Source organism: Pteropus vampyrus, unplaced genomic scaffold (assembly GCF_000151845.1).
Source record: "Pteropus vampyrus isolate Shadow unplaced genomic scaffold, Pvam_2.0 Scaffold59, whole genome shotgun sequence".
NCBI classification, from domain to species: Eukaryota; Metazoa; Chordata; class Mammalia; order Chiroptera; family Pteropodidae; genus Pteropus; species Pteropus vampyrus.
In genome coordinates, this window is record NW_011888840.1 from 247,583 (window position 1) to 261,574 (window position 13,992).

At 37.8% G+C, this 13,992-nt stretch overlaps 1 protein-coding gene across 1 annotated transcript in view; it reads left to right on the top strand.

The window, feature by feature from the left end:
• COL14A1 (collagen type XIV alpha 1 chain) overlaps positions 1-13,992 on the top strand; it is a 213,161-nt gene that overhangs the window by 158,489 nt on the left and 40,680 nt on the right. Inside the window, exons 38-41 of the mRNA XM_023530986.1 lie at positions 2,390-2,443; positions 6,009-6,104; positions 7,233-7,286; positions 7,618-7,671. Coding sequence (XP_023386754.1) covers positions 2,390-2,443; positions 6,009-6,104; positions 7,233-7,286; positions 7,618-7,671 — 258 coding nt within the window. The remainder of the gene's footprint in view (positions 1-2,389; positions 2,444-6,008; positions 6,105-7,232; positions 7,287-7,617; positions 7,672-13,992) is intronic.

Sequence of the window (13,992 nt, forward strand, 5' to 3'; positions counted from 1 at the left end):
TCGTTAGTGATCGAGGGTTAGGGATAAGATGGAAAATAAGTTAGAAATGTAAAATGGTCCCTGGCTCTTATACATGGTGCCTCTGGCATGAATATCTGTGAGTCACAATCATTTAAGATGTGCAAACAAAATTAAAGAGTTGTACCAGATGGGGTATGTTACTTGGGATGCATCGAGCTTGCTTCAGGAAACAGAAAATTTGACTAACACGGTGATGTAACCCATTAAGACATTTGGACATTCATTATTTACCCAACAAAAGATTTACAGATGGATAGTCCTGAGGGAAATGAGGCTGCTCAACAACTTCCTCAAGGACCTAGATTGTCCTGGCTTCCCAGTTTGCTTTTCTTTAGCTTGTTGCTTCTTAATCACATTGGCTCAAACTGGCTAACATGTCCGTTCCCTATAGCAGAGAAGGCTGAGAAAGCAAATCTCTGTCTTGTTAAGCCTTTATAGTAGGAGAAGTAAGATGGAGAAAGGAGTTGGGAAGGACTCTTTAGTAGCCAGTCAACGACGTCTGACAGATATTTGCATCATCTGTAACAGCTGAAGATATAGTATCCAATATATATGAAGATCTTCTGAATATTAAAGAGAAAAAAAGTGCATGCAACCCAATAGAAAACCAAGTAAAGTGTATAAATAGGTAGTTGCATTGGCATACAATGCAAATGGACAGACATTATGAAGATGCTCAATCATAGTAGTTTTAAGGGAAATGAAAATTAAAATAAGAGTAAGGCATTATTTTTACCAATCAGGTTGCTAAAATATAAAGTTTGACAATATCAAGAATTGACTAAAGTTTAGAGAAACAGGGACCCTCTTAGACTTCTGGCAGATGAGTAAACTGGCACAGCTTTTTTAGAGCACAATTTGACAATATATCTGCGTACCCATCAAATTTCATTTAGAGTTCTACTTGTTACTATCTTAAATGTTAACATTTGTACTTAAATATTGACGTTTCTACTTAATGGTGTTTAAGGATGATAATTGCAGTATTGTTTAAACAGCAAAAAACTGTGAGAAAACCTCCTATATTTCCAATGGTGGAAGAATGGTTACACAAACTATTATGTATCCATGGTTTGGACAACTATGCAACTCATTAAGAATAAGTTAGATCTATATGTTATGTCATGGAAAAAAACTCAGGAATATATAAAGAGTGATGTCACATATGCAATCTACATTCGTCAAATAATACCATAAAATACTGTAGGAAATATTTTCTATAGATATATATATACACATGAATAAAATGCAAGTTTATAATTATATTTTAAAAGTCTGGAAGATAAGCCACCAACTGATATCAGGAAGGGGAGCGAATTAACGTGGTTAAAAAACAAGCTGGAAGAAACCTTAAAGATTATTTGATCCTGTCTTTTCCCAAATGAATTTCAGTAGTCATGAACATAACAGGAAAAGGCACATAGTGGGAAAGCTATTGCACTTTTAATGATCTTTAAATCCTCTGCTCAAGTGAAAATGATATTCTCATCCTAGTGCCCATGCGACCATTCTAATACTTATTGATTTCCTTTTTTTACAAAGAGCAAACCTGTGGCTCAAAAACAATAGGAACAAAACTCTAGCTAAAATTAATAACATTATATATCATATATACTTAAGATTACCTTCTACTCTTAGCAAGTAATACATTTTTCCATCCACTGTGGTGCTATAATATTTGCTTTTAAAATGGATTTACTTAAGTAAAATAGTGAGTCAATTAAAAATATTTAAAGGTATATATGCACATATATATTTCTACACAAATTTACAAGGAATATATGTTTGCAAAGAATACTTATACATATATTTATTATGTGTCTACATATATTAGGATAAAGGAAAATGCTATTAAATAATAGTGCTGCAGGTGGTGCATAAATATAGCAAAAATCTCGAGGGGAAATGCAAATAACTGAAGTTACAGAAAGATTAATCTAATTAGCTTTTTATGTATAAATAAAGAAAATTAAATTGTTCCTATTTTCATATGCTTTTTACAATTTAATTAAATAATTTAATCTCAATGTTTTGATGTAAGACATCTGCTTTTAGATTAGTGGTATATATTATTCGCATCCATTAGTAGCTATGGTCTTACATCACTAAATTAAAAAATCCTATAATTTTAAAAAATTTTAAAGGATTTGGCATAGAGAGTTTGTTCAGACTATGAAATCATTAGCAGGGGAAGTTGGGTCTAGGTGGCAAATTTCCAGTTAAGGATCAAGATGAACATACATCATTACATAATGTGCTGGCCGTTACACAAAATAAGAATTACATAATCCATATTATTAAGGACAATGGGTGAAATTTACTGCTTAAAGATGTATCTTTGTGCTAATATTTAACATCTGTTTGCCAGGGTGGTCCAGGACTCAGAGGACCAAAGGGCCAACAAGGTGAACAAGGTCCAAAGGTAATGTTGTCTCTCTTTCTCTTTGCTTCTCTCATTCTTTCTCTCTCTCTCCCTGCTCCGTAACTAGACAATATAATTTTGGAGTTGAGTACTATTTGCCTTTTGCAATCTGAATGTCCTTACATTTTGATGAAATTTGCATCTCTGTCTTTCCCCTTATTCTTAAAGACTTGTGTTTTATTCATCAAAAAGAATATTTAATAACTTAGCAAAAAGAAAGGTTTCCGGGTCAAGAATAGAGTGCCAGCGTTCTGAGTGGTTTAGTCTCCAAGGTCGTTCTCTCTCTTGTACATCCTTTTCTTCCTTTATCTAAAAAAACAACATATTTTGGGGAGAGCACTGAATTCCGGGTAATTTCTCAGGTTGTAGATTCTTCCCTTCTTCCCACTGTGTATAATAGAATACACAGCTCTATTTTCCATTCTCACTGTCCAAGGCCACCAGGTGTGGTGGTTCAGGTTGTACAAAGTCACCAACCAAGAGGACCGAGCCATGCCAAGTCACATCAAGGCATATATTTTCCTACTTTGCACCAGGGCACCTAAGGGCTGGCAAAAGCCCAGCCACTAACTGAGTTCAGGCTTCAGTGTCTTCTCTCTGGCTTTCGGCAAATCTTCTTACTGGTCTCATGGCTCCAGTGGCTTGATTTTTTTTTTTTTTTTTGATTGATTCTTTACATCTGCCCCAGATTCATTCCTTTAAAATAGGGCTACCAGTCGGTGGCCTTTTAGGAACTGGGCCGCACAGCTGGAGGTGAGCAATGGGCTGGCGAGCAAGTGAAGCTTCATCTGTGTTTGCAGCTGCTCCTCAGCACTAGCATCACCGCCTCAGCTCCACCTCAGATCATCAGGCATCAGATATTCATAGGAGCACTGGTCCATGGTGCCAGGAAGATTGAGGACCGCTGCTTTACAGTTATAGTGGGTCATATCATACTCTTAAAAACTGCAATCATATGCTTTTTGCCTTGACAATACAGTGTACCCTCCCTGGCATGAGATTCACAGCCCTTTACGATTTGACTCCCTGCCTCATTTTCACTATGTTCCCCCACATGATCTCTCTCTCCATCTTGCTTGACTTTACTGCCTCAATGTGGTTAGTTATTAAATTTGCAGAGTATTTATTCTTGGAGAGGAGAACATTGCAAAGTTTTTTACTATAAAATTGGAAACAAGTGAAGCAAGGAAGGAGAGAATGTGGGGGGAAATGAAATAAATGAAAGAAGTCTGAAGATAATTAATCAGGTATTAGCCAACTCAAGACTTGGAAGAGAAGATATCTCCTTTTTTGTTTGTTTGTTTTTATTGACAATTGTTTTTATTGAGATTGCGGCACAGACTTGATGTATCTTACTTGGCTTCATCTCTTATGTACTACACGGAAGGCCAGTGGTTTGAAAGCTTCTTCTCTGATGGTGATACACCGCATTTTCCTTGGTTTGACTCAAGGGCAGTGCCACTGAGTGTGTATAGTCTCTGGTTCCTTCCTCCCAACACCTCTAATACCGTGGCCCTATTGTTTTTCTAACATTCTCACTGGATGATGGTTCTGATTATGAAGATATATTGGGAGTTCATAGATGTTTGATGATTTCAAGATTTACCCTTCTCCTCCAATAAGCCATTTCGACAGGACAACTACTGATGTGGTTATTTTTATATGATGATTTTGATGAACCACAAGTTCAAGTATGTAGTGGTTTTAGGAAAAAGTCTTGTCTACCAATGTAGACAGTAAAGGAACAGATAAACTATACTTTCCGAACGGAAAGCTCCAGTATGTGTTATTTTTTCATTTTGTGGCTTTGTATTTAAGTTGCCACAAATAGACAATAAAAATTAACAAGCTCAAAGCAGTCCTGTCTCTGATCTCTCCTAATCACTTTTGTGTCATACTTTACAAAATAAAATGGACCACCTACTTTCTGCCCTTCTATTCCAATCTTAATTCCTCAATGATATATAAAAGCTAAACTATTATAAATATTAAATAATGTTTGTAAATCGCCTCCATATCTCCTCCATCATATTTTTAAAAAATCTGCCTACCTCTCTCTCCCCTCCTCTTACATGTTTCTTATAAGAATAGTTTTCATTCAGTGCTTCTACATCCTCACCTTTTCTTTTTTGCTGCATAAATATTCATAGCACTTTTGTTCACAATTGCAAAAAAAGCTGGAAACAATTCAAATATCCATCAAAAGGTAAATGGACAATTTTCTGTATATCCATGCCGTGGAATACTACTCAGTGATCAGAAGGAACATACTACTGAAACATGCTACTACATAGATGAACCTCGAAAACACTGCCTGTGAAAGAAGCAAAATGTTACCGAATCCATGGATGTGGTTTAATTTTTATCTTACTCGAGTTCTCTGCAGCACTTCACATGACTATCACGTGTCTATTTGAAGTTTTCTCTTTTTTTGGCCTTTCCTATACCACTCTACTACTCTATTTATTTTCTTCCTAATTCTTAGGCTTTTGCATTCTTTCCCACGCTTCTCTTCCTCTCCTTTCTACCTGATTGTCATCTCATTTCTATCCATTTCCTCTTTCACTCTATCAACAGTCTCTTTCAATAACCTCGCCCACAAACACATCTTCAACTACACCAAAATCCATCCCAGCTCAGCCCTCTGTTGACCCCCCGAACAACTGGACATTTTTACATGTTTATCTTCATACACTTAAAACTTACTAGATCTCAGGCTACACTCATTATTTACCCCCACTTCACACCATTTTGTTTTTTCTTCTGTATTGTTTACTCAGAGTAATGGATTCATCAGTCTCACATTTAAGATGATAACCCAGGTACTGGAAGCCTTAATTTATAAAATAGCTTTTGTTGGAGTCACAGAAGGAGAGAAGGGGCTGAAGACTAGGTTGAGGATAAATAGGATTTCTGGGTCTAAGATTACAGAAATGTGTAGTTTTAGCCAAACCACAACCAGTTCCAGATTATAGAAGTAAAAGTTGCTAAAGTAAAAGGAATGTCTGGTCCTGAGAAGAAAGGAAATTAAATAATGTTGAGCCTAGGGCAGGTCATTCAGTGGACATTGAAGAGGCATAGGGTGATGGCAGGATCACGATGAGGAAGAAAACACAGGCTAGGTGCAAAGTCTTCAGTAAATGCAGAGGAATGCCCCCGAGGTAGGTATCAGACAGTAGTGCAGGTGGGGAGAGTGTAGTTCAGCTGGATGGTGTGAACCTTCACAAACCGGGAGGGTGGTCTCGAAGCGTTTATATCTTTTAGATTTGTTATGGAGTGTGGGAGGTCTAGGAACTCACATAATTGGCATAGCGTTTTCATTTATGGAAGCCAAGTATATAAAGTTGCTGCAACCCCTGTGTGTTTACTCTTTCGGTTTACTGATGACATTTTGCCTGGGAGGTGAATCATCTGAGGTTTGGTGTTTTGTTATCCCATGAATATTTCACATCTTAGGGAAAATTATTGAAGGAAATATACTGTACGTGCCCTAAGCAGAAATATCTTCTGGGTACCAGAGGGTCTAACTTACCCTCTGGGATGACTTTCTTTTCTTGTCTTCCAGGGACCAGATGGCCCTCGGGGTGAAACAGGCCCTCCAGGACCTCAGGGCCCTCCTGGGCCTCAAGGACCAAGTGGTCTCTCCATTCAAGGAATGCCTGTGAGTTTGTGTAAACATTCAGATGGGTTTTATTATTGTCACTTTTCCATGAGGTACAGAGAGTGAACTTTTGTCTTCTGTACCTTAATGATGAGTCTCGGCCACTGTCAACTCCTACACATAAGAACTGAGAAATAAAAGTAGAGATCGAGAGTTCATTCATTACCCAATTTTTTTGTTCGATGATGAGGTCTTTTATAAACACAGACAGACCTAGAGAATAAGTGTATCCATAAGCAATTTGTCTATAGAAGAAAAACAGTGCTTTACCTGTATTACACTTTTTCTTGTTCGATTTAATGGATATGATAAAATCTAAAAAGTAACAAATGTTATACAAATTTCAGTTATTCATCATGTATTTGTAGTGATTGTGGATACAGAGTCAAGGAAACCTCTTATTTATAATTATCTCAATGAGCATCAGAGAGCAATGCACTTAGTATGAGTTTTAGATTATAAATAGTGTACATTTTACAGCCTCATTTCTTTGTAAAGGCTGCCATTGAAAACAAATTTAATTCCACTCACTGATTTTTTCATTAATCTTACCATAGAGGCCTAGATTTATACAATAAAACCAATCTCAGTAATTAAGATTTGAAGGAAGCAGATCCTTTTAAGCCATTTTTACCAATCTTTCTGTGCATATGATATGTCTCCCTAAGAAGTTCTCTTTTCCAGAGTTATTTTCACATTTTGGAAAGCAGTAACATACCAGTTTGTACAATTACTACTCCTAATAATAGGCATTTATTGAAGTCTTGCTACCTTCCAGTTTCTGTGTTTGCTTTTCCATTCTTATAAATTTCTAGCCAAAGCAAAACAAAATCTATATGGATAATGGTTTTAAAAATCTAAACTATAAATAATATTGAAATGTTACATTATGGGCTTAGCCATATTGGACTGTATATTCTGTGTTTAAACTATTCTGATATGTAAATGTTTAGCTCTATAGGAATGCTTGCATAAGTGGTATAGTATATGTGAGAAGTGAAATGTTGTATTTGGATGTTAGTATGACAGTAACTTAATGTTGAAAATGTTAGAACAGTTCATGGGAAAAAAGAAAAGGCTAAGAATTGACCTATGTGAACTTAACCCCGCATACTTTTATATATTCAGGGAATGCCAGGTGAAAAAGGAGAGAAAGGAGAGACTGGCCTTCCTGGCCCACAGGTATTATTTCTATTTTTTTAGTCTATTGCCCTCAGCTCTAGAGCCTTTCCAAGGGGAAAAAAAAGACAGTAGCTTCTGAAGTCAGCTGGAATCTTGGCTATATTAAAGACAGTCTTTAATATATCAGATGGAGGGTCTTGTGGGGGCACTGTAGTAGAAGATATTCCTTTCCTGAGAGTAACTTCTAGGTTCTGAATTCTCAGTCACGAAGCCGTCGCCTTTAAGCCATTAGGTTTGTTTGGAGGCCTTGATTTATTTAGGGAACTGGGTGAGAGGGTAACTAACCCATCTCCATGAAGCTGATTCTTTTCTTGTCCTTGCTCTACCCTAGGGTATCCCAGGAGGCATTGGTTCACCAGGACGCGATGGCTCGCCAGGCCAGAGGGTAAGGACTTGCGCAAGGTTGGTTGGCAGCACAGTATATTCCTCATCAAGTTTCTCTTTGCTTATGGCAGGTTTCTATGCAAAGAAGTCAAACCAGGTGTTGCATTTCTTTTTCTTTTTTTCTTTTTCCTTCTATGTACATTCTATCTTGACTCGATTTCCCTTCAATGACATCTTCTACGTCCATTACTTTCATCAAAACTTAGAAATCTTCATCAAATCTCAAATTAGCAACACCTCTTTCTGAATATTCTCCAGGCACAAACCTCAGAGGAATCTAGACTCATATGAATCAAAATTCAAGTATTATGACAATCTGCAGTAGTCTCCATCTAATGTATGTAGATTATTTTTTTAACTTGTTCAAGTGGACAGTGGTGGAAGAAATTAAAAGTATGTTTAGGAGAGGGATGAGGTAACACCTAGTGTTTGTTTAAGCGATGTCTTCACTGAGCCAGGTTCGAGGTTCTTGTCCTTAAAGAGTTGATACGTTATTGAGAAGAGATATAACCAAATAAGGAGCTATACTACATGCTATGATGGGGGCATTCACAGAGCTCCATGGGAGCACCAAGGATAGAGAACTAAGCCAGACTTGGAGGGTTGGGGAAAGCTTCCCAACGGAGGCCGGGTCTCAACTGAGAGAGAGAAATTAGCCAGTTGCCTGAGGACAGAGAAGCTGCTGCAATCGGAGAGAAGAGCAGACACAGCAGGGCGGAGATGAAGACTAGGTGGGCGTCTCTAATATTGCACGCAGTTCAGTGTGCTACACTGGAGGTTGAAGTGTAGTCTGTGTGTGTGTGTGTGTACACGCACATGCACACATGCATGTGCACATTCACCTGGGTGTGGGGACGTTCTCAAAGGATAACTCTGGAGAGGGAAACACAAATTCACTTAAATTATCTATTTTTTTCAGACTAAGGATCCTGAGTTTTAACAGGAAGTCATTAAATTTTTAGCGAGGGAGAGAGAAGCTGGTCTTCCCTAAACTGTCACTGATTTAGACATGTGGGCAGCTCCATAGATTCCCTCAAGACTGAATTATATAGAATGGCAGCTGCTTAGATCCAATCCATGAAGGACAACGCATTTGGCTTCCAGTGGTATCTGTGGTATAGCTTACCCACTAGGTTAAAAAATGACTCATTTCTCTGCTCAAACAAGACCTACCTTTTGGCTCAGGGTAGTTATATCATTCAAGAATAAGAAGACTGTTTTTTCCTATAGAAACATAGGTGTGGGACCTTAAATTTTTTCCATGTTTTATTTTTACACCAAGCTTTCATTTGCTTAAAATTTCAGTTTAGTCTCTGCCCATCAAATTGAATTAGTCTACAAAGCATGGCCGGGTGAATGTATCTAAGGAGGCATTCTCTCAAAGTTAGATTTATGTAGGTTTCTTGTACATGTGGAAAGAGTGTCTAGAAGTATTTATATGTTTTGGCAAAGGGCTTAGGCTAAGATCTCGTGTGGTTACACACCTAGATTCTTTCGTGATTCTTAAAGCTCTGAAAATGGCAATTCTACTGATTTGGTTCAGTGAATTTACTTGATTTATCTATGCATGGAATCTAGTCTTGGCAAAGACCTCCTAATTCAAACATATTAGATTAGTGTTGAGATTGTTTGGTTTTGGAATTCTTTTTTTTTTTTTTAAACTACTATACCAACACAGACTTTTAATAAATATTTTGCTATTCCTCCAAACACGTTTTCTTTTATAAGACGAAAAGTCTTAGGGCTTTATTAAAGTGATAAGATAACTGTACATGGATTTTATTTTTCTCTCTCCCTCAATTTGGAGGTAAAACTTTCAGGGTGTGTCCAACGTTGAAAAATTCTTGTTTGGGAATGAACTTGCCTTTTAAAAACTGGTTTCGAGAGGATACTCATTCTCCGTAAGGCCATATTAGAAAAAAAGATCGTGGGAATCCTGCGACCATTGTTTTAGAAAAGATATTTGAGAGCAATACTATTCTTTCGTACAACTCTAGGGAGTGCTACTTACACACCATAAAATATAAGGGTTCCCCCCACCCTGGAATTGTATAATGTGGTTACATATATGTTTTTATATCTTAGTATCTTATTTAATAAAAAATTGAGCACATACTATGTGCCATGTAGTAAGCACAGCCAGGAGAGACATGTCCATTACTTCCCCAGCAGGGAAGGATCTAGAAGAGCAGAGACCTTTAATATCTAAAGGAGGTAATTTGTAGACCTGGAGGAGATGGAAGAATGGGGTGGTGTTAAGGGCTTGATTCTTCTCCTGGATCAGGGGAACAAATGGGTCTTCCTCAGAGACAGTCGAAAGGTGGGTGCAAACAGTTATTAGGTGGCTCTGATCTATTTAGTCGAATATCTGGGGACTTATAGGAAGTAAAAGATTTAAAACAGTTAGACAGTTACTCAACAGGATTGTAAAGGAAGAAGTCCAGAACCAACTGATGTGGTGGTGGGGGCGGGTCTAGGACCTGGAGCATCTCCACCAAGGCCCAGATTCCCCTGAGGCGGCAGGGGTGTCCAGGTCCCTGTGGTTATGCAGCGGGAGAGATGGTTGCTGAAAGAGGATTAAGGACAAACAGTTAAGATCATTCCTGCTCCACCTCTGTCATCCTACTAGGCAAATCTGCAGTCGGAGAATAATGGTAATAATGATGATAATAACTGGGCATAGAACAGACTGAGAGCAAACACCATGGGTGATGAGACTTAGCACTGAAATGCTTGAGAAGCCACTTTCAGAAAACTGCCCTGTTCAGCTTGAATGTCCAGGAAATCAGGAAGCTGAGATATTTTGTCTTTTATTCATTCTAAGCACTTCGATGACTTACAGTTTCTGGTGCTTTCATTTCCCCTGAGTAAAACCTAATGTGGACACAGAAGGAGGAACCTGGAATAAACCCGTGTGTTGACGACCAGTCAGCGCGGCTAGCTCTTCTGAGCATCTCCAGGGCGAGTGAGTGAGCTGAGCTGTAGGACTCGTAGACTATTCCTTACAGCACGTTCTTTCTTTGTCATCTTTGTCTTCTCTTATTAACAGTTCCCAGCTGACCCATAGAATCATAAGATGTAATAAATATTTACTGTTTTAACATAAAAAAAGAACTCAGCCGAACGCTACCACCATCACCTTAGGGAAAGGCTAGCACTTCTTTCCTGGGGCCGGTGCCAGTGTTACCCTCTCTTAATTTAGTCTGGAAGGAGGGAGAGCTTTGCAAAGAATAATAAAGGATATTAAACGTCTCCACTTTAAATGGGGAACATGTTTTCTAATGTTTCTAGCTTATTCTGGCTTTTCCCAGGGGACTCCGACTCTTAGAAGCAGCTCATATTCCATCCTGGGCCTGAGGCCATAGCAAGTCCAGCAAAAGTTGGACTTCTTCAATGGACACGTCTCAGCCTCTTGCTGGGAAGGCGACGGGGCACAATGCAGAACCACAGTTTATAAAGTGCAAGTTCAGATTTAACAGCTGATGGTCTTTACACACTCGGTTTTCATTCTGAGCCATTTCAACCAACAGCATCCTCAGCTTGTCTTTCTTTTCCACGATAAATCTTGCCACCTCCCTCTTGTGTCATTTCTCCTCTATTCTTGGTGTCTGTGACTCCAGGGCCCACCCCGTGATCTTCGAGCACCTGTCATAAGGTGGATTTCTCAGCCTCCACGTTGGGCATCCTGGTGGTCCGTAGAGGAACTAGGAAGGACAGTCAAGGCATGGATGATAAGCATAAGAAGTGAGAGAGTTGAAAAAGAAAGAAAAGAAAAGCAAACAACCTCTTTTCTAGTTCCGAGGCTCACTTACTTCCAAGACCACCAGCTTTCTGTCAAACACTCCAAGTAGAAACTTTCAAAAATATTTTTATTTTTTAGTTCTCAGTATAGTTATATAAAAAGTCAGAGACAAGAAATAAAAATGACAAGGAGATATATATATGTGTGTGTGTGTATATATAATATATGTTATATATTATATATATACATATTTTTATGACACCTGGAAGATAGTCATTCCTCCATGATATAGAGAGTATTCATTTTTAAATTCTAAGTAAATTTAATTTAAATTGCTTCCTTTCCCTTCAGGATACCGCTCAAAGTATCTTCATGCTGTTGCCATAACCACAACCTTTTTTTGCCTGATCTATAAAAGATGAAATTCTGTTTAAAAAAAAAATCCTACATATGAAGTCTGCAGAACTTATGAAGTTTTGAGAAGCAGGATGGCCCAGTGGTGAATATCCTAGACTAGACTGTTAGCCGACCTGAGTTTGAACTCTAACCATGTGAGACTGAGCCAGTTACTTAATATTTCCAACCCTTACTTTCCTCATCTGTGAAGTGGAAAAAATAATATTTGACTCCATGGAGTTGTTTTGGGAATTTACTCGTATAGAGAATTTCTATATAAAAATTCAGTATGAGCTGATATTAGTACTCACTCTTTTCAGTGTAAACCTAATGAGTCAGGACAGTATGATATATTATAATGCCTATACTTGACATATTAAAATGCCTTAGAATATTTTAAAGAACTATAAAAAAGTCTAAAGGAAAAGCAAGTAGTTTATTGTTGGTGTTTAATTTTCTTGGATTTCAAATCGAATAGACAGTTGGAGTATACTTCCTTTTTATGTGGGTTTGGTGTATACAAAGGCCATATTTGTGATGAATGTCCCATTTCATCAAAGTGAGTTGGATTTAAAAATGTACTTGAGAAATTGAACTTGAGTCAACTATCTGGATTTAATTTCTATCATAAATATTAAACAGTAATGAGAGAGTCATCTAAAGTCTATTTTGTTAAATACTAAGATTCATGATAATTACCCCCTCGAGTATCTTCTTTCTTCGGAAGAGGAAATGTAACACACCATCACAAAACTAGTGGAGAGAATTTGATTTTCTTCTTCGTGGGTGTAGATAGGATTTTTTAAAACTGCTGAAGAACATTCTCACAGTCAGCCGTGGTGATGATAGTCTCTGCAATCGAGACTTGCCAGGTTGTTCGAATAAATATAGCAGCCACCACCAGAATGCATTACTGACAAAAGGCATGTGCTTCACAAATGTTATGTTCTCTAATCCTGGGAGTAACCTCAAATGCTAGGCCCTGTTACCACACTTTATAGACAAGGCATTGGGAGCTCAGAAAGCGGATGTCTTGAATGACGCCATATGCCAGTCAGGCTGCAGCCGGGGCTGCACTCCACATCCTTGGCTCCCACACTGTATTTTTTGTTCCCACAAAACTGCATTAACCAGTTAATGGGATTTCATTAATATAAAAAAAGTATTCCACGAAGGTATTTAATAAGCGGGACTCCATCACTGATGATGTCTCACCTAGCATTTTTGGGCAGTGGGAACCCGGTTTGGGTTGCTCTCTTGGTGAAGTAGAAGTTGTTATTTGACACCTAAGAATATGTTTCTTCGATAACATTGCACCTTTACTTGGATACTGGTACATCTGGGCACATCTGAGGAGAGACCTATTACTTAGGGAGCTAGTTTTGTGTTATTACCGGCTGCTAAGATACTAATATTGGAACACAGAGTGTGAATAGTATCTGCCATGCACTCTGATTCTAACGCCATCCTTCAGGGGCAGGCCAGACGTTTTTATATTTGTAAACCAGTGGTTCCACAACTTAAATAATCAGGTTGTTGTTTTGTGCTTTGCTTTTTTTTTTTTTTTAATATGTAGATTCCTGGGCTTCAACCTCAGAGATTTAGACACAGAAGTTCTTAGTCATGACCTAGGAATGTATAGTTCAAAAAAGCTTAATGATTCTGATAATCCTCTAGCTTTTGGAAATGCTAGGTAGTAAATTGTTAGGCCTATTATATGTTAATTTCTTAGGTAGAATATTGCTGGTGTTTTTTCTTTTAATTCCCTGAAGTCATTACTGCAGGTTACTAAAAATACATATTTATATTTATACATATACATTTAAATCACATATGTAATATATTTACATATATGTACATATTAAAAATAGTGTATCATGTGTATATAATATATAAATATATGTATGCATACAATATGTATACATATTTACACACACTCCAAATTTGTGTTTGTGTGTGTCATTGAAAATTCCCCAGTGTGACTCAACAGGTTATCACACATAAGGATTGATCTTGGATCTCTAGCCTGGACCCATGTTTACAGAGTCGGTGGCTTTTTGCTGCTTGGTCTCTTAATCTGGTGGTTGGTCTTAAAACTTTACTGCAAGTAGCAGCCTTGTTTCTTATGGCCGACTGCCACACTGGTCTATCCAGTGTCACTCACAGCAGTCCAGAGCCATGTCA